Raw genomic sequence first — 25,334 nt, 5'->3', positions numbered from 1 at the left:
TAGTGATTACTTAGTTATTAAAAACATCTCAAAAATCAACTATATTTTTCGATTGTTGACTTTAATGAACGCATTGAAAATAAATTAATATTTTTAATTTAAAGAAATAGAACCAGAACTTTTTAGGAATCGTTTTTTTTGAACACGAAGTCCATGGAATTTGAATATTAACAATAAAAAATTGTTACAATAATATTTGTAATTAAAAAAACATGTTTTTTTGTTAAATAACACATATACAAAAAAAATCTCTAAAAGTAGGTTTCACTAACTCTTAGAAAAAAATCGATAGATAAATCGCTATGACTTAGTTATGTGACATCTCTATAACTTTCAAACTCGAAACGTCATACGAATCATCTTAGGTGAAAAAGACTATAGGTTGCACCATCTTATTTTAAATTTGACAAAAGTAAAAAATCTGTAAAACTCCATACAAAAAACCGGCCAAGTGCGAGTCGGACTCGCACACCGAGGGTTCCGCCGTACAAACGTAGCGGTTTACAATTTATGACGTATTAAATTAAATTACTTACTAGATATCGTTAAAACAATTGCATAATAATATGCGTAATGCACATCATATATTTTTTTTAGTTTTAATATTATCTTATTTTGGAACTTATAGAGAGGGGACACATTTTAATACTTTGGAAGTGACTCTCGCGCAAACCGTTCAGTTTAGAACAATCATAGTTATGGTAATTTCGTGAGAGTCAACATAGTTAATATTTTTTATTTTATAATATAACTTAAATAGTAGGCCAGATATTGAAGTCTCCCACAACAATCAGACGAGAACATGAATTATACTTTTTTGGACGACCACCTTTATTACGTTTCGGACGACCAACCTTAGAATCTTGTGTATTATTTACGAAGCTTTCCTGCGTATTATCGTATGGTATTACTCAGTAATTCTTCGGACCCGATTGGTGAACAAAAATCATAATGACCCGATAATAAATTACCTGAAAAAAGTAATCGCTTTATTGGATATCCTTCTCTACCAAATACATCCCACAGAATACCCGTATTACGTTCATATACTTCAAACCTCGCTGGATACAAAAATCCTGCTGCCTTCACCTCAGCAGTACCGCCATAACTGGAGGATTGGAGCATCGTAGCTTTGTACTCTTGTCGTGAAGAGAAAGGATCTCCCCGGGCATTGCTTGTATACAAATTAAACTCGTCCCAGTTATCATAAATATAATTAACTATTGAAGTTCGTAGTAATTGTGTTTGATCCAAATTAGTGAAATTGTAAATAGAAAACGCTATTGCATGAAATAAACAACTTCCATCTGGAGGCATAGGAACTATATGATGTAAAATATTATTTTCATTGACGATTAATGCAATTGTAGCCATAATTGTATCTTTGCAAAATTTTGCAATTGATAAACAAAGTAGAAGTAAACAAAATAAACGAGAAATTGTCGCAAATTTTACTAATTTCGGTACACGTGCGAACAGCATCTAGGCGCCGTAGTGTGCGCACGCCGCACTCCCATACATGCCCATACTGATCAACTGCCCGACTAAACTATCGGCCGACGAAAAATCAACGGTGTGCGCCTACTCTTATTTTGATTAGAGATGATGCAGTTGACAGTAAATCAAGTCTGCGTGTATCTTTATTTTTATAGGTTGCCAGTTGTAATTTATTACAGTTTTGCCACCGCCAGCAGCAATACTTACGTGTACTTACTGCATATTAATGAGCTATCATACTTTATACGTGACCTACTTCTGCAAATCAAGGGTCAATGAGGACAAGGATGAATACATGTAAATATTATATGAAAGCAGTAATAAATAATTAGTACGTCGTGGGTGATTGCTTTAGCCGTGAATAATTGTACTGGTGTATTTATATTACGCAAACCTTCGGTTCCACTACTTTATGTTCTAACTAGCGGTCGCCCGCGACTTCGTACGCGTGGATCCCGTTTTACCCCCTTCATCTATCTTACGCGGTTTAGATTTTTTCATACAAATGTTTTTCCCGCTAACTCCCGTTCCCGTGGAAATTTTGCAATATCATGTTGTAACTAAGCTTTAAGTTTACTAAGGTACCTGCATGCCAAATTTCAAGCGTCTAACTTAAGCGGTTTAGATTTTTCATACAAAATGATTTTCCCGCGAATTCCCGTTCCCGTGGGAATTTCGGGAATTCCTTGTTGTAACTAAGCTTTAAGTTTACTAAGGTACCTACATACCAAATTTCAAGCGTCTAACTTAAGCGGTTTAGATTTTTCATACAAAAGGATTTTCCCGCTGATTCCCATTCCCGTGGGAATTCCTAAGTATACTATAACCTGCCCAGGAGTATGAAGAATAATTGTACCAAGTTTCGTTAAAATCCATCGAGTAGTTTTTGTTTCTATAAGGAACATACAGACAGACAGACAGACAGACAAAAATTTTACTGATTGCATTTTTGGCATCAGTATCGATCACTAATCACCCCCTGATAGTTATTTTGAAAATATATTTCATGTACAGAATTGACCTCTCTACAGATTTATTATAAGTATAGATAGTGAATTCGCTGATGCAATTCTGCATTAAGTTTTAGTATGCAGAGAACATGCATGTAGACGCAAGGTGTAGATTCTAACTTATTTTTTTATTGATAGGCTGCCTAACAGTGCTATGAAAGTGGTATATCGCTTTTTGTTGTTTTTTTCAACTCACAACCTGGTCAGAATTTACTCACCATTACGTTAATATCTTTTAAAAACATAAATAACAAATTGTTCCAATGCAAAATAACTTGATTTTTAAATATCTACTTGTATCTTTGCGAAGCATATGTATTCACATAAATAAATACACCTAATCTACAAAGTAAATTCTTTTTTCGATGTTATGTAGGTACGAAGGCGAAGCGATGCTATAGTATAGACATAGGATAAAGATATTAACTTATTTTCAACTAAGGCCCGCAATTTTTCACACATGAAGGGCTTTTGTATTTTATGCTACAATCTACACGAATAGTACGACTACGAAGCAAAATGTCATGATTGTTTAGTAGTTGTAGATACACCCACACCTTTGTATCCTAATTGAAGCTGAAGAAAGATATAATGCTTCCCTTTTAAGGTAAAGCTAACTTATTGTATCAGATATTGCAATTTCCTTTTTAATCAGCTTAGCAATACCAGGCCTGGCTCACTCCGCGCGGTACATCCGATAATTACCTACAGCGAAGCGCCCCGCCGGCGGGTATTATATCAGTCGAGTGTCACGCGCGCACCCGTCAGGACGCTGACGTGCGTTGTAGTATGATTATAATTCTATGATCGAAGTATTATTTAAAAATGGACATAAAGAGTAAGAAATATTGTGCGGCGTTCGGGTGTTTAAATTCGAAAAGAAATCTACCGGATTTATCTTTTTTTTTCGCTTCCCAAAGATGCTGAAAGGTATGTTGGCCATGTAGGTAATCAATAATTCTTAGGATAGTATAGGAACCTAACCTACTATGACTACTGCTCAGAATGCGTTCGTTCGTTTCAGCCAAATGACGTCCACTGCTGGACAAAGGCCTCTCCCAAGGTTTTCCATAATGAATGCATACTTACCTACATACGTATCTCATTAAAAATAAGTAGATTAATTATTTTTTCACTAGACAGCAACCCTAACAGCGTAAGAAGAGTTCAGAGGCACACGATAGAAAGAGACAAAACTTGTAGGTGAATAAAATTGTAGGTACGTAGTGCTGTGCGAGCTGAATTCCACTGTATCGCGTCGCAGCAAGACTCGCATTTATTTAAATCGTCTTGCGGAGTAATCCTTCTGTACCTGTACTATTACTTATTCTGTGGCAATACTTACATGTGCTACGGCGTTCACTCTACGGCGTAGACTCTCGTAGCGCTGTAGCATATTATTAACAAAGCATTGTTGTGCCGGGACGTACACCTTTTCTTATTTTTTAAAAGGTACCTTGCTGTTTTGTGAAAAAATTAAGGATTTTTGTTATTCATTCATATTTATGTTAAGTTTCGCACATGATATTTTCAAATATACGTTCATTTAGATACTACGACGCCTAGCCAATGTCAAGGTCACTAAAAGTACCTACTCGTATACGAATATGCGTGTAATGTACAGCGACATCACATCAGTTGCGAACATATTTTAGTTGCAAAATCGCATCTTTTACAACTACATAAAGTGTTGGTGTTATCCTTGATGAACACATCAAGGATTTTAGTAGGTATGTATAGGCAGGCCTCCGTCACTCGCCTATGCCGGCCGAGATAATTACCTACAGCGCGCGACAACTTCAAGTTGCAAATCAGTCCGGGCCGCCACGCGCCTGTTTGCACACGTGTATCTATACACGCTCGGTCGATCATAGTCGCAATCAAGGTTTATTGTTCCAACAGCACTGTTATTCTTCTTTAATGAAAAATTGTAATATTTAGGAATAATAATTAACTGTAGTGATTTAAATAATAAAAAAAAACTACACTTTTTAAATAATAAATTATTTTGAAATACTTATGACAAAAAACTATAGCAAAAAAATTATTTTAGCTAAAACATTAACTTTACTTCATTACTTCACCGTGTCTGTCTATTTTCCGACACTACACCTTTTAAAACTGTTTGTTTAATTTCGAATTATCGCAACGCTGAAGTTTATTAATAGGTACTTCAGAGATGGTACGATTATAACTCCACTAGATTAAAGTTTTCTAATCGTAAATACAATAAATGCTTCTTAAAATTAAGTTTTTATTTATTTTACTTTGCTCATACAACCCTGACGCTTGAGCGGTGACGTAGATCAATTCTTAACACAAAAAAAATGCGCTCTTGTGAGCGTAGTAGTAAGGTGCGATTTCGAATGCACCATGTGCGTTGGATATTTTGCATTATTATTATTACCGTTAAAATGTCGGCATCTGATCCTACACAAAGGAGTGCAATTTCTGTTGCTACTATTATGTATTCTGTGGTATAGGCAACAGCCTATACTAGTTCGTATTAATGCATACTTACGCCCAGATGAACGTTGCACAGCGCAGCGCATTAATGTAACGAATGCTCCATTTTGTATTGTTAACAATACTAACATTCGGATGATCGAGTTCGTTAATAGATTAGTGTTACTCTAAATGCATGGTAGATGTGATAAACCGAATACTATCTACGTGATTTTGCTCCTATTTCAAGCTCCTACTGCATCATACGAACGAAAAGCGATCGAAACCCAGCACCTTTGCATACGGAACCGTTTGCTACCCATATACGAGAATATAGTACATCCTTAACTTTAATTGTATAAACGTAACAATAACAATTTTGTCTATATCTCTAGAAACTTCAACCTTGCTGAGATTAGGCGAAATAAAGTACAAAGTTCATTATGGTAGTCTATGTCTATAGGCACAACGACTAGGATTCCTTAAAATAGATTTTATTTCGAGGCGAGTTTTGTTGAATAGTTTTTATTATTATTAAGTTAATAGGAATTGCTTAGTTCTTCACTTACCCGGCCCTTTCTTTGGTACCTACTTAGATTTAGAATAACATAACAGGGTTACATATATTGGAAACAATTACAAACAAACATATACAGTGTGAGTCACGTTAAAGTGTACATATGAAAATAGATGAAACTAGACCTATTTTTATCGACAAAAAAGAGGTCAAATTTTTTTTGAGATTTGTTTAATTTTTTATAGAATTTTTTTTCTTCCAATTACTTGTTGTACAGAAAACGTAATAACTTTTAAAATAAGCGGTATATCCTGATAAAATAAAAACAGTAATAATGCTAAATAACAGGTGATACTAAAAAAATACATAAAATACACAAAAAATGCCAACAAATAATAAAAAATAATACTTTTTGAAAAAAATCTGCTTTTAAATTCGTGTTTTTTTGGTTATTTGATAAATTTCTCCAAAAAATGCCCCTATAACCGGTGGTTTTTATTACTTTGTATTATTCTCTATCGTATTTCCTTCGTAAAACCAAAAATCGCATGTCTCTATCCCTATCACAACGTTTGCAATGATCGTTTGAACTAAGCCTCTCCGGGCGCGCCATTCAACGCTTCGTTAACAACGATACTGAAAATGGCTCTAGATTTATAATTTTGATAAAGACAAGTTAGATTTCAAATAAAAACCAAAGATTTCGAAGTAAAATAAGCATTTTAGTTAAAATGAAAATTGTCTCTACCTGTAGCGGAGAATAATGTTGTGGCAGGCCTTTGTTCAAACGATCATAGCAAATTTTGTGATAGGGATAGAGACATGCGATTTTTGGTTTTACAAAGATAATACGATAGAAAATAATACAAAGTAATAAAAACCACCTATTATAGGGGCATTTTTTTGAGAAAGGATGATGGGCAACAATGTATGGAAAGTGGTACCCGCTCCAATAGCCATAACCAATATATATTTCAAAAGGTCTTTAGATGTAGGAAAATGTCTGCTATGGGGCCAGTTCTAATTCACGTTTTGGAAGCAGTAATTCCACTAAGTATTATAATGAAAGTATAACACAATCATCCATGTATACGAGTATGTATTATGACTACAATCTATTAATATAACTAAAAGAAGCATTGAAAAGGAAAGGATTATACCTACGATGAACTACCCAAGCTATTAGCCCTTTATTCGCTTTCATCATCATCATCATGATCATTTTAGCCATAGAACGTCCAGTTGAACATAGGCCTCCTCCAATGATTTCCACAATGGCCGGTTGGTGGCGGCCTGCATCTAGCGCCTTCCCGCTACCTTTATGAGGTCGTCGGTCCATCTTGTGGGTGGACTTATTGGGTCTTGTGGATTTATTCGCTTTAGTAACCCATAATAAAGCCCTTAAGAAGTAATAAAACTCCAACCCCTTTATTAATAAAAGTTACATCCTAGTTGAACTCTGGCTTAAATTGTCATTTGGTATGGAAATGTCATTTTAATCCAAGGTTTATCCTAGGTATAACCTTTTATTAATAAGGGGGTAGTAGTTCATCAAATAAAAACATTTATTTCACACTTATCCCTATCAATAATTATAGAGTTAAGGAAGGATGCTGGAGCAGTAAACCCTTCATGCCTCGCATAACCTAAGTACCATACGATGCATGGACACGTATGATACTTAGGTTACACAAAAAGTATGTTTACCTTCGAACGCAACCAGATCTGAGGCTGGTGGCCATAGTAAATGTTGTTCGTCTTGGTAAGACCTTTCAAATGACACTACAAACATAACTATTGGAGCCGGGTACCATTTTGCAAAAAAGTATGTTTATCTTCGAACACAACCAGATCTGAGGCTGGTGGCCATAGTAAAAGTTGTTCGTCTTGGTAAGACCTTTCAAATGACACTAGAAGCATATCTATTGGAGCCGGGTACCATTTTGCCCATTGTCCTTTATCAAATAAACAAAAAAATACTAATTTTTAAGCAGATTTTCTTTAAAAAGGAACATTTTTTATTATTTGTTGGCATTTTCTGGGTATTTTATGTATTTTTTTAGTATCGCCTGTTATTTAGCATTATTACTGTTTTTATTTTATCAGGATATACCTCTTAGTTTAAAAGTTATTACATTTTCTTTACGAGAATTGGAAGAAAAAAAATCTATAATTTAAAAAAAAAAATCTATAATTAAAAAAAAAAAAATGTCAAAAAATTTTTGACATCTTTTTTGTCGATAAAAATAGGTCTAGTTTCACATATTTTCATATGTACACTTTAACGTGACTCACACTGTATTTGAAATGAAACATTGATTGGTGTAGTGAGTTATACTTGCGTATATTTATTCAGCGTAATCCCAGCACACAGTCTAATGTGTTCTAATAATAATAATTGTCAGTTTTGTCTATAAAAGCAACACATAGGTGCTGTAAGACATCGATTTGACCCACCGCTGTCTGTCCGTGCCGAATGTTATGGCGAGGGGAGAAAATTGAAGAACCTCTCTCTTTTATCCATTGTGAACGAAAGAGACAGGAAACCAGGGGTAAAAACCGGTTAGGTAGGGGTCCTTAGCTCGGAATGTGACGCATAAAGGAAATAAATTTTTTTGGAAAACACATCTGAATTTTCTAAACAAGAATTCCTAATCTATTCGTGCAAAAATCTTTTAAATTAACATAGCCCTTTTGGAGGAGTAGGGAATTTAAGTAAAAAATCGATGTCCCGTATTTATTTTTTTAATCCAAAATAAAGAGACGTAGCGAAAATTCAAACGTCACAAATGTAGTCCTTGAACTGTTGTATAACATTTTTTTTTTCAACTATTTCTGTCCAGCAGTAAAAGAGGAGTAGGCTTTACAAAATGCCCATTTGACGCGGATTGAGGACTCTAATCGCCTTAAGCAAACTTTGAGCTCTTTACACCTATGTTAACACGTCACACCTAGTTGTCCCTGCGTGTTTATGCGTCGTTTACCTAATGTGAAAGAATGTCACTTCAAATTATGTCTCTCACACCGAGCCGGCGGCAACTCGGCGTCTCCATAGCTAAGCGCCTTACACAACATTTTCCAACGTGTTCATACTGTAATGTTTAGAGATATTTTTATATCATACGTTTTACTCTTACGATATTTATGAGCACTCCCACTGTAATTAGGCATGTGAGTAGATGTTGACTGTAATTTTTGACCATGGACTAAGTAATCATAAAATACAAAATATTTTTGACTAGTTTTAGCGCCCGCCCACATGAGTTCTGTCACAGAAAGTTCACTCACAAAATTTAATAACGCGCCTTTTTTATTGGTAAAAGAATTTTTGAAATTGATTCACTAAAAATGTACTGAACCTAAAAAGATTAATAAATCTAAATAGATTAACCCCGACAACCTCACAAACTCGCAAGCTTTTTACATTATTATTGATGGCTTCATTAACAATGATATTGATGTTTGTTCCCAGTGACACAAGAAGCTGACGAGGAGACGAAGCTAGTGTGCCCTACCGACGGCAGTGGCAACCTTCTTCTCGACTGCCCTCATGCCACGCTTTATCTAAGGTTTCCCCATGAGAGGGAATTGAAGGTAAGTGTTCGTGTCGACAACAAACCTACATAGCGTCAGCCCAAAACTCCGCCACAAGAATGGCGTTGTCAGTAGTAGAATTACTGGCAATTCTGTTTTTTGCACTCAAGAAGTTTCATAAAAAGGCACAACCTTTTTGAAATTCTTTAAAATTGGACTTGCCAAAACAAGCTCAACTTGAATATTTATTTTAGCCGTTTCGGTGCTTCATATTATCATCATCCACCTCTCAGCGTAACCACAAAAGAACTAAAGCATAATGTGACTCGTGTAACAGAAATATCCTTAGGTAACTATAGATACCTAAATAAATAACCACAATGAGAGTTGTTTACTGTACCATTCATCATCATCTCAGCCATAGGACGTCCACTGCTGAACATAGGCCTCCCCTAATGCTTTCCATGTTACCCGGTTGTTTGCGGCCTGCGTCCAGCGCTTTCCTGCTACCTTTATGATGTCGTCGGTCCACCTTGTGGGTGGACGTCCCACGTTACTGTACCATTGAGGATCATGAAAGTCACACACTATTTGCTAAATTCAATCTTTATGCCTTTATCTTTCCAAATGCGAGCTGAGCAGTTTTAGTACTTGCTACATTTATTTCTGTTCCCATCCTGGCCCCGTCCATGAACGAGAGCCTATTCAGTAGCTGAAATAGTTATAAATATAGGTTACAAACTTCAAGCATTATCTGGGGGCACGGCAGTGCCCCCACCAAGTCGAGCAAAAAAGCGGCACGGCCGTACCATCCTTTTCTCGAAGCAATTCAGGCCATTTTCGACCGCCTGTAACTTCGTTGTGGATAAAACTAGAAGGCTGAATTTTCATTAGCTATGTAGGCATTGTAAGACACGGTATATTTAAAATTTCATTCAATTTGAACCAGTAGTTTAAGAATTATAACGGGTCAAAGTTACTTAATTTTGTCACTCACTGACTCACTGACTGACTCACCGATCATCAAAATTCTAAGGCACTTCTAGCAGACCTAGAAGCTTCAAATTTGGAATATAAGTAGTGTTTGGTGTATGAATCAAGGAAAAACTAAAATATTTGGGGGCACGGTAGTGCAACCGCCAAGTCGAGTAAAATTTTTCAATTTCGGTCCAGTTTTCTAGATACATAACTGCTGCCTACAAAATACAAAAAAAATGAGATTTGGGGGCACGGAAGTGCAACCGCCAAGTCGAGTAAATTTTTTCAATTTCGGTCCAGTTTTCTAGATACATAACTGCTGTCTATAAAATACAAAAAGAAATGAGATCCCATCAAAAACAATACTTGTCAAAAAAACCAAGTCTCGCAACTCAGTTGTTCTACGGTAAAAAGTTGTGAGATCCATGTAATACCAAGTCCAGGCCAGGAAATCTTTAACGTTTTACATAAATATATTGACTTGGCCATCGCATGAAAACACGTGTAAATTAAATTATTTAGTGCGATGGCCAAGTCAATAATTTATGTAAAACGTTAAAGATTTCCTGGCCTGGACTTGGTATTACATGGATCTCACAACTTTTTACCGTAGAACAACTGAGTTGCGAGACTTGGTTTTTTTGACAAGTATTGTTTTTGATGGGATTAATTTTACAGCAAGATCTTGCTTTTTAACAAATTAAATTTCTCAGATTACAGATTTTGATTCCTTTACAAATGTCACAAAGACAACGGACGGTGTGATCATACGAGTAGAAAGGTGTGGTATGGAACCCTAGACCTACCAGTCCAATTCTTTGCAGGGATGGCGCTACATGATCCGCCTGGCGGCGTTCAACAACGGCGCGCAAATTCACCACCAGCAGCTTACCAAGGAAGACGTGCCAACCATAGTCGACAAATGCATCAGCTTCATTTACGCCCATGGTACTTACACGAAGAATATAGTCCAGTCAATGGGGTTTAACTATACCATTTTGAGGTTGGTGGCTGAAACCAACGCCAAAATATGCGTGTAGAATTTAATTCTCTATCATTGACTCGTTTAAGAGCGTTGTAGCAAAAAGTTGGCGTTCGAATTTTAGGTTTTTATTGCTTGACGTCGCGTAGTGAGTGCGCAAACTGCATTTATCTGTACAATTTCAACGCTGCGTCGACTAAACGATCTTAATCCGTAGTTGTATCGTACCTAAGACAGTACATCATACATAATAATAAAGAAATAATGTATAATTTACCTATTAGATTTTTTCTCAGATCAGACTTTTAGCAAAATCAAGTTACGTAATTAATGTATTTTTTACACTAGTAAATCCCGCGACAAGTTTTTAATCTTTAAATTGAGTAAAGTAATAAGTTGATGGGTTTGAAAGAATTTATGTTTTATTTTATTCTTTTTACAGCATCAAAAGCTTGTTTATGAAAAATATTTACTATTTAAATTTTACTTTTGACTTTTTAGTTTTTATGATGCGGGATGGAAAAATTAAAATTTATTCTGATTTTGTGACGTTTCCGCACATAAATATGGATAGGTTAAATAAATAGAATGAAATGTATGAAAACGAGCGTGCCATTTTTTAAACGTTATCTATAATATCTGTGTCCATCAAAGAGCTCGTAACTAAACATCGTAAGCGCCATTCAAATTATTATCTAAAAGTTAATAAAGTCAGGAAATCAAAGAGGTAAATACTAATATCATTGTGATTTTATAGAATTTTCTTATTATAAACCACGGTCATTCATTGTGGAAAACCTTGGGGGAGGCCTTTGTCCAGCAGTGGACGTCATTTGGCTGAAAAGAAAGAAGAAAGAAAGAAAACCATGGTCGTATAATGCTAAAAAAAACAGAGGTAACTTTAAGATTTTTATCCATAGAGCAAAATTTATCTAATCGTGTTTTTAAACAGTTATCCCATTAGGTACACATGCGTTCTGTAATACAAACCCATCAAAAACAATACTTGTCAAAAAACCAAGTCTCACTACTCAGTTGTTCTACGGTAAAAAGTTGTGAGATCCATGTAATACCAAGTCCAGTCCAGGAAATCATTAACGTTTTACATAAATATATAGACTTGGCCATCGCATGAAAACACGCGTAAATTAAATTATTTAGTGCGAAATGAAACGAAATTTTGCATGCCTGTGTAGACATGCAAAATTTCAGCTCAATGGGAAAATGGGAAGTAAGTAAATTTTAAGTTGCAAGATTTTACAACTCCAGATGTCAAAGAAAATAAAAGCTTGTAGATAGCTTTACAAAGAAAAGAAAGATTTATGAAGAAAATAAAAAGTACTGTCTACGATACATTTGTTAGGCCGTGTTGCACCGTCTTACTTTAACATTGACATCAAAATTTTGGATGTCAAAAATCTGTCTAACATAAAACACCGGTTATTGTCAGTTAGGGTCAAAGTTAGGTGGTGCATCTCAGCCTTAGTGTATTTTAATTAAATTTAATACAAATAAGGATGACGAAAATAATCGATAAGTGATCTCACTCGAATATTTCTTATAGTAGGTTATACAAGATGTCGAACAAATGGTTACTTACTGAAAAAGTGCTTCATGAGACCTAGCAAACGGCATCAATAATATGTTTAAGAACGAACTGAATCTATTCAAAAAACCTATATTTCCAGCTTTCATACATTTAATACAGTTACAAACAAACACGAAATCAATGGTTTCTGAGAATTCTGAGTGTCTTAATGCCGTCCTCTTTATCTGTTTATTTAGTATTTAATAATTAGTATCTCTTGATGATATTGTAGCAAGTTAAACCTAAAATCATGTTTTCCGTAAATAATTTAAATAAGAATGCAATTTACGAGTTTGTTGTTTGATTATTATATATTACTCAATTAAAAATTTTAATTTAAAAAATTAACACTTCTAATATTATGGTAGGTATGGCTGGCGGCATACATTTAGTGTGAAATTCGGAAACATTGAATTTTCGCATAGATCCAGTTTATTCTTTGACCTATTTATTGTTATTGTTTTAAAGAGCTCATGAAGCACTTACAGGAACAGTAAACAGTTTCTCGATATCTTGTATAGTTAAAAATCAAGTGAAATCACTTATCGTTTCCACCCTGTACCTATACTTTTAAAAATAAACTCATTTTATACGTTCATTTGTATAAGTATCTACAATACAAATACCTAACCAACTTAGTTGACGTTTTATAAAACTATTTCTAAGTGTCATCGAGCGACCTCTGGTGGATTTGCCATTTACCTGACCTACCCCTTTATTACTAAACGTTTAAAATCAGATGAATTGTTACGCACCAATTTCTTTCATTCAGTCGTCAGTAATTGAACTTTCGGAAAAACATGACGAAGCGTTGTGTGACCATACAGACGCTATTCAACTTTTATTAGTAAAGAAGAGTATATTTTATGTTGGTAGAAACACAATAGCATAGACTAATGTTTTGACACCCTGTTAAAATTTTTATTAGTCATTTATTTTTTCCTGACCAAACAGATACCATAATAATATCTTTTATCTATTCTACCCATATTCTGTAAGTAAAATAATAAAAAGTTTGAAAAGAAAGAAATTACAAGTCCGATTTACCTAAACAAATAAATTAAAAATACTTGCGGATCAAAAGTACTCAATCATACTACAATTTACGAAAAAATCACGCGTGACGCATATACGTCAGTGGGTAGTCAACTGACATAGACCCGGCGTCTACGAGTGCCAAAGCACGACTGATTTATGCCATTTGATGCACCCGATTTTATAGTAATTTCAAATTAATTTTTCATTTGAAGATTGAAGATGGATATTTTTTCTTTTTCACACAATAATAGTACTATGTTTCTTCTTAAGTATAAAGTAGTTTATGTTGCCAAATGACTTTTATATTATGAGATGTGACCTGTTTTCTTGCAGTAATTTTCTCGAATTTTGACTATCTTAGACATAATAAAAATGCATTTTAATGAATTAAACATCAAAATTTTCTCAATACACTTTCTTCTTCAGGGTATGCTTATTCTAATGAATACATTCTATCTTCTTACTTTGAAATAAATTTGTTGTAATATTAGTTCAAAGTTGTGCCTTCGCGAGTTACCTGGAAATCGGGCTTCCGAAATTCGCTGTTTTCGTAGGCAAAAATCCAATTTGAACGAGATTTTGTCAATAGACATTCCGTAAAAACGTATGATAATTACGATGATATAAGTCAAAAGAAGCTATAACAATAAATTATATGACTAAAATCATTTCGAAATCTGCCAAATTCTCGATTTCTGCATGAAAAATGTGACAACGCTCTTAAGGTTTTCTCCTTTTGTTAAAGAAATATTAAGGAAATCGTTATTTTTAAACCCTTCTTTCTCCTTCTTTCATCCTTCTTTTTTTATATTTCTGGTGATTCAGAACCCTACATCTAGTATTATTGTGAAAGCATATACGCAAATGATGACGTTGGTTTCAGCTACCCACCTCAAAATGGCAAAGTTAAGACTACATTGACTGGAATAATCTATACTTCTATACTATCTATACTAATATCTATATATATAAAAGAAAGTCGTGTTAGTTACACCACTTATAACTCAAGAACGGCTGAACCGATTTAGCTGAAAATTGTCAGGGAGGTAGTTTAGAGCCAGGAGAAGGACATAGGATACTTTTTATCCCGTTCGAAATTAAAATTTATTGCCATTAAGGCGGAACAAAGTTCGCCGGGTCAGCTAATTATTATTATTATAAATGCTAAAGTAACTCTGTCTGTCTATCTGTCTGTTTGTCTGTCTTGCTTTCAATACTGAACCGATTTTGATGTAATTTGGCATATAGATAGTTTGAGTCCCGGGAAAGGACATAGGATAGTTTTTATCCCGATTTTTGAAACAGGGACGCGCGCGATAATTTTTTTCTGTGACAGACAAAATTCCACGCACGCAGAGTGCGCCATACATAGCATTATACAGGGTGGTGGAGGGTGGATGAAGCCGGCAGGTGGCCATAGGAATTCTATACTAAAACGACACAACCTCATCGAGTTTGGGCTCATTTGATTCGTATTGACGAGAACTTTAATCCTGTATTGTAACCATCACGGTCTGATGATGGAGCCGGAAGGTGGCCATAGGAAATCCGCACTGAAACGACACAACCCTATCGAGTTTAGGCTCATTTAATTTGTTTTAATGAGAACTTTAATCCTACATTGTAACCATCAAGGTCTGATGATGGAGCCGGAAGGTGGCCATAGGAAATCCGCACTGAAACGACACAACCCTATCGAGTTTGGACTCATTTAATTTGTATTGATGAGAACTTTAATCCTATATAGTAACCATCAGGATCTGATGATGGAGCCGGAAGGTGGCCATAGGAAATCCGCACTGAAACGACACAACTCTATCGAGTTTGGGCTCATTTAATTTGTATTGACAAGAACTTTAATTCTATATGGTAACCATCAGAATCTGATGAAGGAGCCGGAAGGTGGCCATAGGTAATCTGCACCGAAACGACACAACCGTATCGAGTTTGGGCTCATTTAATTTGTATGACCTTCCAGCTCCATTATCAGATCAGCTCCATGTTATCATAATATTGCATTGTCATCCGACTTATGCATGCAAAATTTCAGCTCAATTGGAAACCGGGAAGTTGGTCAATTTTAAGTTACTAGATTTGCCTACACCAGATATGTGAAAGTAAATAAAAGCTTGTAAAAAAAAGCTTGTAATATTACCCGTTTTCATAAAGCACTGGTGTGCGATGCTACCTGTCACGCCATCTATCGTAGAAATATGTACTAGGGTAAACCACCCAATTATTGGCACTTTAAGCAGCTACTTCACAAAACCGGTAAAATTTGCATGTAAAAATATGTTTTATCAAAGAAAAAAACATTTATATTGGTCTTTTAATCTTTGCAGAATATTATTAAGTACTTATCATTAATCAATTAAATCATTTATTCAATATAGTGTACCTTTTAAAAAAATACCTCAAAATACCAGTTCCTGGCATAGCCAAACCTTTTATTGGCAGTGATAATTACCTATTATTGGCACTGTTCTCGTAAGACTGAAAAATAGCTGCTAGGTCTTATGTAGAGGTTTTAAAGAGATTCATGATAGATATAAACAAAATAAAATCCTTTGTTATAAGAAAAGTAACATTTATTTGTACAGGAACATACCATATCAGTTCAAACGCTTATAAATTTAAATATGGTTTTAAACTTTCCATAAACACTTTTATCAAATCTTCTTTTCTCTTCGGAAATACTTTTATGCTACTGATTTTTATTTTATCCCGTCAACAAAAAGCTGTTCTTCCTCGTCAGTTAAAATTGTGAACGGACCGGGCTTAGAGCGATGATCAGGATGTTTCAATCTGAATTGTATAGTAGACCGTGGTACCACTTTCAAAGCCTTTCAAAGGCTTATTCCAATAATCCCGGGGATTAGTGAACTTTTTATTCATTAATCCCCGCTAGCGCCAATGGAGCTTATAATGGGGATTAATGAACTTTTTAGTTTATTTTATTTTTCTTTATTCAGAAAATAAAATACTAATGTAGGAGTCATGTACCTTCCATTTATTATTGGATAAGAACTCACTTATTGATTATTTTTATAATCAAATTAAATTAAATTTAAGCCTGATAACAAAGCTATTAATTTACACCATTTTTATCTTGTTACATCTTGGCCCAAATTTGTATGTAATCGTTTCCATTTTCTTTAAATGATGAATGGGGAATAACGATTCAATATCCATAGTGCTTTTGGTTAATCAGGTAAGTGTTAATTTTTTTAAGTTAAATTGTAATCAGTCTTAAATTTAATTTCATTTGATAATAAAAACAATAAATGAGTTCTTATCCAGTAATGGATGGAAGGTGCCTGATTCTTGCATGAGTATTTTACTTTTAACGTACTGGGGATTAATTAACTTTTTAGTTCTTATTAATCCCCATCATGGACTCCATTGGCGTTAACGGGGATTAATGAACAAAAAGTTCACTAATCCCCGTTGACGGGGATTGTCAACGGGGATTAGTGAAATAAGACTTTGAACGGCTTTGAAAGTGGCTGAAAAGATAATATTTTTTATTGGCACCTTTTTAACCAATGTTTGACACCCGTGCCAATAAATGGATTTTATATAATTGGCAGTGGGCCAACATTTGGATTGGTGTATCTAAAACGTTAAAAAATATTTTAAATGCAATTTAAACTCAATTTTGAGACAAACAAGGTATAATTTTTAATAAACTCAAATTATTTTAAATACCCTTTTATTGGCATGTGTGCCAATAAAATGGATAAACGGATTTTATGCATACCAAATGTTGGCACACCACAAATAATTAAAAGTTGGCGGTTAAATTATAAAATAATGTTTTAAAAAGGCAGTTAATATATTTAATAATAAGACAAAATGATTATGTATAGGGACAAAAAAATAGATTTGCATTTTTTAAAAAGATTATGATAGCTCTTACCTTAGTAAAAAACGAATATTTCGATTGTTTTTTCGCACAAGTCCCGGTTTGTCAAACAAATGGTTGATACCCGCGATGTTTGAAAAAATAAAAAACGTGTGTAGCCAGTTGAGTAATAAATGATATTACTGTACAATTTCTACTAAAAAATATAAGGTTTGGCTACAAAAAACCTTAATTTTCTTAAAAAACTGGAGCATGCCAATAAATTGGTAGAGTGCCAATGATTGGATGGTTTACCCTACATTACACTGCGCTAGTGCCATCTACATTTCTGTACTAGATTCACATGCCACTTTCACTTCACAGAGTAGTTCCGTCATAACCTGTTAAATACCGTCTTGTGTAGTGTTGAAAAAGCGGCTGAAATTCACTGACCGTCATTTACGGTCAAATTGGTCAAAAACAAGTCATAAACTGTCAATTTCGGTCAATTTGATTTCAGTAATAGTTTAGAACTTTTTTAGATGGCATTCGATTGCTACTATATTCTATGTATAGTTCTAGCGCTAAGGGAGCAGCACGTGAGGGTGTTTTTTCGTCAAATGTCAGCGAGAAACCACTCTCGTGCCGCTTCCAAACCTCAGGGGCTGCCTGAATTAAGCGCTAGAAGTATAATATTGTTTGTTACCATTAAATGGTTTAATCTACAACTTTTACAATACAGAAGTTAAAGAATAAAAGTAAAAATTGTAACTGTAAAAAAGTGCTAAAAATATGAAAGCACTAATGTACAGAAAAACGTTCTAAAAAGTACTAAAGTCTGTTCGCCGAGAGTTGATAAATATTATGAAATGTCTTGCAAAAGCGACTGTCGCTTCGGGCGTCGTTTGTCACAACGCGCACTGAGTACCATGGTACGAGCCACGCAGCTGTCGTCAAGCGCCCCGGCCGGCGGGCGGCGGCGGCCACAGCGTGACCACTTTTAGTAGATTTCTACTTTTTTGGTAGATTTGAGGCAAAGAGAACGATGATTTAGTAGTGCGAAATCGTTTTGTATTTTGGTAGATAATTGGTATTTTTAGAACATTCTTATAAATGGTAGTCCAAAATTAAATTGTAACCGAGCCGAGAATCCAGGCCAAAAAAAAAAGGCCAGGCCAAATAATCTACCAACTTTTTCATTATATCGACCAGTGGCGGATTTACCAATAGGCCAAGTAGGCCAGTGCCTAGGGCGGCAGATTTAGAGGGGCGGCAAATTTAGCAAATTTTTTTTTACAGAAAAAAATATATAATTATACGTATACCTACACAATCCATATATAAATAAACGATTAATAAACGCACTGTAATATATACTTAGGTACTTATGTGATCATGAATTTTAAAATATTCCAACAGCGTTTCAATAAAAATAAAATAAAAAACTCTTAAGTAACACTTCGGAGCCTAGCACGAGCACCATCTCTCCACAACTTCGTGTATATTGTTTTACAGGGTAGCCCAGAAGAAAATTCACTTTTGAAAATTCAGGGAAACGAAAACTGTACATTTTTGTAGAACTTAAGCTATTGCAATTTAAAGGAAATTTAGTGCAATTTATTTTAAAATTCTATCTTTCCCTTTCCCTTGACGTTTAGAACATTCGGTCAACATACATTTTGGAAAACTTTCGTAAGCGCTGATGCACACGACGCCGCTACCGCGCCGCCGCGCCTCGCCGTCGCCGCGCCTTTGCACTGTTTATACGCGCCGCGTGAACACCGCTGCTGCGCAGCCGCCGCGCCGCGCGCGAAATACTGCTTTGTTGGCGCGGTGGCGGCGCGGAGGCGGTTTTACTCGGTGCGTATGAACAGTGTAGCGGCGCGGTGACGGCGCAGCGGCGGCGCGGTGGCAGCGTTGTGTGCAGGAGCCCTTAGAGTTACCTCAAAATGGATTCAGGATGGATGAATGCTGCAGAGTTTTTGGATTATTAGAGTATACTCTGCTCATAAGGTAACCTCACAAAAAGAAGTCTGCTGGAATGAGATTAGCGCTTCTTAGAGGCAGTGAGATTTCACCACTGCTTAATTGGTTTGTTGCATTGAAAGGATTATTAATTTTTGAGAGCGCTATACTGGTAGGCTGAAAAGCTTTTTGATTTCAAAGCTGCAAGATTTGCAAGGTTATGACCGGAGCACTTGGTTTCATCAAGATGGGGCTACGTGTCACACTTCAACTGAGAGCATTTAGACGGTAAGAGACATAATATGTTCCCACAAAAAAATAATTTCAGGCAGGGGTGACATCTCCTGGTCACCAGGAAGCCCTGATCTCACTCCAGAAAATTATTTTTTGTGGTGTTACATTAAGAATAGAGTATACTCGTACTTTTATAATCCAACAACCATGCAGCAACTGAAGCTGAGCATTTGGCAAAAAATTGAAAATAGGTTTCAAAGTAATTCTGACGAACGCATTCCAAGATTTTGATGTAGGTATGTTGATCGAATGTTGTAAGCGTCAAGGAAATCTCCTGGGCGATGTAATTTAATAAAGGTAAATTTAAAAATAAATTGCATAACATTTTATTTAGATCTATAAAAATGTAGGTACAGTTTTCGTTTCCTTTAATTTTCAAAAGTTAATTTTCTTCTGGGCCACCCTGTATTACCAAGCCTTGGTCTTTCTGTTTACCTTTAAGTAGTTCTTAGCTAATTATACTGGATATAGCACTTCGCAATTCGCATGGCTCTGTGCACATTCAGGTGAGCTTTTCTTGCTTAAAACGGGTTAAAAACTATCTACGATCTACTTTAAGTCAAGAAAAGCTTATAGGCTAGTAGAATTAAACACAAAAATGAATTAAATCGGAAATAATTCCTACTAAAGATTTTAGTGCTTTAATGGCTTCATTAGTTGCCCATGAAGACTCTTCTAGGTTTTCGACTTCGACGGAGTTGTGCTTAAGTGGTGGGGGCCCCCGAAAGGGGCGCTTTTTCGGTTTTCCGGTTATACCGCGTAAAGGACTTCCCTATCGAAAAGTGGTCTTCCTGACGGTTGAAGGGCATTTAATCCTGCATTAAATAAGACCAAATTCATATGTTTTGAACAAACCGTTCTCGTGCAAATGTTCGGCAAAGTAGAAAATATGTGTATAATTAATGACCCTCTCCACGTCCAATGGCTCGTTACCCACAGGCTTCCAAGTCATGAAAAGGAGCGCCTCAACCAGTGTAACCCTATCAAGGCTTACGAGCTGGATGCGCCTATCCTTGTTCGTCCCAGCCGTTCCTTAACTGCGGTTGCTGCACCTCTTCCTGGCACTCACCTGAACGACTCTGTGTTACCTATTGTGGATGCCCCTCTTCCAAAAAAAAAAATGAAGCCATTAAAGCAATAAAATCTTTTGTAGGAATTATTTCCGATTTAAAATCTAATTCTTCTGGCCTATTAATGCTTTATCTCTTTTGTGCATAGAGTCAGAACTTATGAAAAAGATTTCATACGTCGATATAATTAATGATTTTGCAAATTTAAAATCTCGCAAGAAAATAATGTAAAACTTATTTGATCTCATTGTCTGTCACCATTAACTGAATTGTTAACATGTTATATTTTAATAGAAATTGTTTGTATTGTTTTTAAACTGTTAAGTCCAATAAAAAATATTTACCAAAAACAATGTTTACTGACCACACATTATTTTGTCTGTGTTCATATAGTGTAGGTATTTTTAAGTCATGCCTTTGCCCACCTTAGGATTAGTACATGCTGCTGTTTTTAGGTCAACATTAAACTCTTCCAGTACATAGCGGGTTGCAATAATAATCTAGTAACTGACAGAAATATCATTAAGTTCACAATCATACTAATAACGGGATTAAACTAACGTATTCTATTTCAAAAGTCAGTAGGTAGGGGCGGCAAAAATTGAATGGCCTACTAGCGGCAAATTTGTAAATCCGCCACTGATATCGACAAAAATAATTAGCGGGCCGCAATTTATAATGACTTTAGAACCTCTGATATTTAATTTTTTTTATCAACTCTCGGCGAACAGACTTTAAAAACGTCGCACTGACCATTTGCAGGGAGCCTATCGGAGGGCATATACCGCCGTGCTGGCAGCAGTACGGTCCTTTCGGAACTGCTGGCGAGGTTCCGCCGCGACGCATGGTCGGTGCAGCTCAGCCCGAGCCAGCATTCCGAGCACGACGTGGCGGGGGTCCTGAAGAGGTTCTTCAGGGACCTCCCAGAGGCCCTGGTGCCTCAGGAGAAGCATCTCGCCTTGACCACTGCTTTGGGTAAGCTGGGTTCTGACATTTTTATTATTAATCTTTTTACTAGTCTTACCAATATTATAAATCTGGGGGACAAGTCACACAACATTAACTATAATAATAAAGAAATCGCAGTAAGGAACCATAGACTGGGCACGACTTTGTCTAGATTTCATTACTTTTTAGAGATAAACATTAAGCAGCTCCATAGAGACTTGGCTAGTTTTTTACAGGATGTTTTTGGTGGGATCTTATCTTACTTCTTACTAATATTATAAATGCGAAAGTTTGTATGGATGTCTGGATGTTTGTTACTCTTTCACGCAAAAACTACAGGGTCCTTCTAAACTAGCTACATTCCTTTTAATGGGGGCATCTATACGGTACACTGAACAAGTTCACCAAATTTGAGTATGTGTTTTATAATGATTTTACAAAGTTACATTTTCTAACAAAAATAAAAATTCATTTCGTCTTACATAATGGAACATGCTGTATTTTTTACTCACACAACAAAGCTGTAGTGTATTCATTCTGCACAGGAACACGAGACACAACACACACAACGCTCACTACCACTGCACACTTTTTTGTTGTTTACACTAACGTCATAACAACTCACAGCAGTCGTCACAGCTGATAGCCGATTAGCTGATCGACTGATTGGGCGAGCTATCACTTCAATGTTGCAGGCCTACTCTCATATCGTTGTCTATCCTTATTATCTTATGTTAATCACAGTAAAACGGACTCACGATACCATCGAAAAATCAACCAGCAAAGGCCATGATTTTTAAGGCGCGTCTTAGTAAATTTATTTGCATTTGTGCATCTGTGCGTCATAGTTCACTTCACGAGCACTACAAAACGCATCTTCACACAAGAAAGCTAGTCAAAAACTGAATTAAATCAAAGCGCACGCGCCGACAAATGCCGACAAGCCGCACGCCTTTTGTTGACACAAAGACGCCGACGCCGCCAAAGCAAGAGCCGAAAAGTTGGCATAAGCGTACAGTCGACAAAAAAGAAACTTATTTGTTTATTATTTTATCTGCTTGCTTTCGATTTCAATTGATTCGAATCTAAATTATGGTGTTGAGTAGGTATTTCATGGTAAAATATCCTATAACAGATAATAATTAAAAATTAATCGAACTTATTGTTTTGTGAAGGTAATTCAATGGCCTAGTCAATTATTTAGAAACATTAAATTAGACTATTGAAGCAAATAAAACTCTTCAATTTGTTTGTATTGATATTCCATTTATCCTAAATCAAAGTCCATTCTTAAATTAATCGTTAATGTCATCATTTCTATTACAATAGAAAAGTAGATGAGGTAGGTAGGTACCTAATTAGTTAAATAAAATTTCCGAATCATTTCCGTTCCAACTTGGTATTTATTTATGACCTATCTTATGTACCTGTGATTTAACAATAAACACAATTTTAATTTGAATAGTAAAAAAAAGTTTGTTGCATTTCTTAATTTTATTTTGGTGAGTGTACATTGCGCTAGCCGGCGGCCGGCGGCACGTGTCTAAAGGCGGCGGCACGTGTCTAAAAGTTCGTTTGCTGCGCGCCGGCTAGTGTTGTACGATACGACACTCGAGTCTTGGAATCTTACTTATTAAAAGTTTGAAGAAAATAAAATAGCTATGAATTAAGACTGTGTGTTTATTATTTTATTGGACCGTTTTAACTTTTTGATTACGAAAATCGTCAGTCTTTAGATGGATACTTCTGATTCGATTATTTGCGTTTAATGCAATTTTATTGATATTACATTTGTATTGTGCGATTTATTTTATTTTCAATTAGGATATAACATACGGATGATGATATGAAATCACTCATTATTGCCTATTAGCACAGAATAAGTAATAGTACAGGTACAGAAGGATTACTCCGCAAGACGATTTAAATAAATGCAAGTCTTGCTACGACGCGATACAGTGGAATTCAGCTCGCACAGCACTACGTACCTACAATTTTATTCACCTACAAGTTTTGTCTCTTTCTATCGCGTGCCTCTGAACTCTTCTTACGCTGTTAGGGTTGCTGTCTAGTTAAAAAATAATTAATCTACTTATTTGTAATGAGGTACGTACCTCATTACAAATAAGTAGATTAATTATTTTTACTATTTTTTATACTTTTTTACTATTTTTTACTATATTTTATATAATTATTAATACGTATGTAAGTAAAGGAAAACCTTGGGAGAGGCCTTTGTCCAGTAGTGGACGTCATTTGGCTGAAACGAACGAACGCATTCTGAGCAGTAGTCATGGTAGGTTAGGTTCCTATACTATCCTAAGAATTATTGATAACCCACATGGCCAACATACCTTTCAGCATCTTTGGGAAGCGAAAAAAAAAGATAAATCCGGTAGATTTCTTTTCGAATTTAAACACCCGAACGCCGCACAATAATATTTCTTTCTCTTTATGTCCATTTTTAAATAATACTTAGATCATAGAATTAGGTACTACAACGCACGCCAGCGTCCTGACGAGCGCGCGCGTGACACTCGACTGATATAATACCCGCCGGCGGGGCGCTTCGCTGTAGGTAATTATCGGATGTACCGCGCGGAGTGAGCCAGGCCTGCTATTAGTATACACCAACTCAAGTTCATGTCATGATTCAGTCTAGCTCAAAGAACTTAAAATACTCGAAAGGACTCGGAAGACTCAATTATTCCCTTATTCATGTGACTAACGAGTCCTAGTCTTAAAAATAAACTCAAGTCTCAAAATAAAGACTTTAAAGACTCGAGGTTCTTACAACACTAGCGCGGTCGGCTATTGTGAGGGACGGCTGTCTTTGATACCACCGACTCCGCCACGCATAAATAAGGATGTCAACTCCAAAATTTTTTCTAATCTTAACAATAATAAAACTATCATTATTTACTTTTATATTTTTTTTTTGTTTCTACGATGATTTTAATGATTATTATTTCAGTTTAAAATTGATAGTTGGGAACAATTATTTACTTATTTACTTCGGAATACTAAAGACTGCCGATAATCACAGGTAGATAATTCGATAGCGTTTAGTTTCTGCTATGATCGAGTCAATTACGAATCACATTTTTAATTTGCTAAGGGGATATTAAGCGATTAAAATTAACATGAAAAATGTGCCTGCTTTAGCGTAATAATAACCGTAATTCTAAATTTCATAGTCATGGTAACTATCCCATTTGTGTATGGCATAAAAATAAGTCATTGATTTCGGCAACTAACTTTTTTGCTTCGTTTCGTTGCTACGTTTGAAATAAAAGATTTTTACAAGCGCAAAAGTATTTTAACGAACTTTTGAATAAACATCATTCCATTAAGGCCACTAAATAAGTACTTACCACATAAGATTTTTTTATGTTACCAAAAATAAATAAACTTTAATTTTCTGCTTAATTTAATTCCTTAAATAACTAGTAGTAGCCCTAGAATAGCTTGTGTGGCGCCCGGTCCGTCGTCCGGCGGCACTCTTGTGTTCGCGGCCAGTGGCCCAACGGCAGCACAAGCGCAATGGCGGGCATTACGTAAGCTCGTGTGCGTGCGGATTTTTGTCAGTGTAGTAGTGAATCAGCTGAACAGGGTGTTGTATTG

At 35.6% G+C, this 25,334-nt stretch overlaps 1 protein-coding gene across 2 annotated transcripts in view; it reads left to right on the top strand.

The window, feature by feature from the left end:
- Positions 1 to 25,334, top strand: part of LOC135086553 (arf-GAP with Rho-GAP domain, ANK repeat and PH domain-containing protein 2) — a 264,488-nt gene that overhangs the window by 220,550 nt on the left and 18,604 nt on the right. For both annotated transcript variants that reach the window (XM_063981295.1, XM_063981294.1), the window contains exons 4-6: positions 8,942 to 9,063; positions 10,806 to 10,929; positions 21,525 to 21,737. In XM_063981295.1, the coding sequence (XP_063837365.1) occupies positions 8,942 to 9,063; positions 10,806 to 10,929; positions 21,525 to 21,737 (459 nt within the window). The remainder of the gene's footprint in view (positions 1 to 8,941; positions 9,064 to 10,805; positions 10,930 to 21,524; positions 21,738 to 25,334) is intronic.

Source organism: Ostrinia nubilalis, chromosome Z (genome assembly GCF_963855985.1).
Source record: "Ostrinia nubilalis chromosome Z, ilOstNubi1.1, whole genome shotgun sequence".
Taxonomy (NCBI): Eukaryota; Metazoa; Arthropoda; class Insecta; order Lepidoptera; family Crambidae; genus Ostrinia; species Ostrinia nubilalis.
This window is presented reverse-complemented; position numbering and strand designations above follow the sequence as displayed.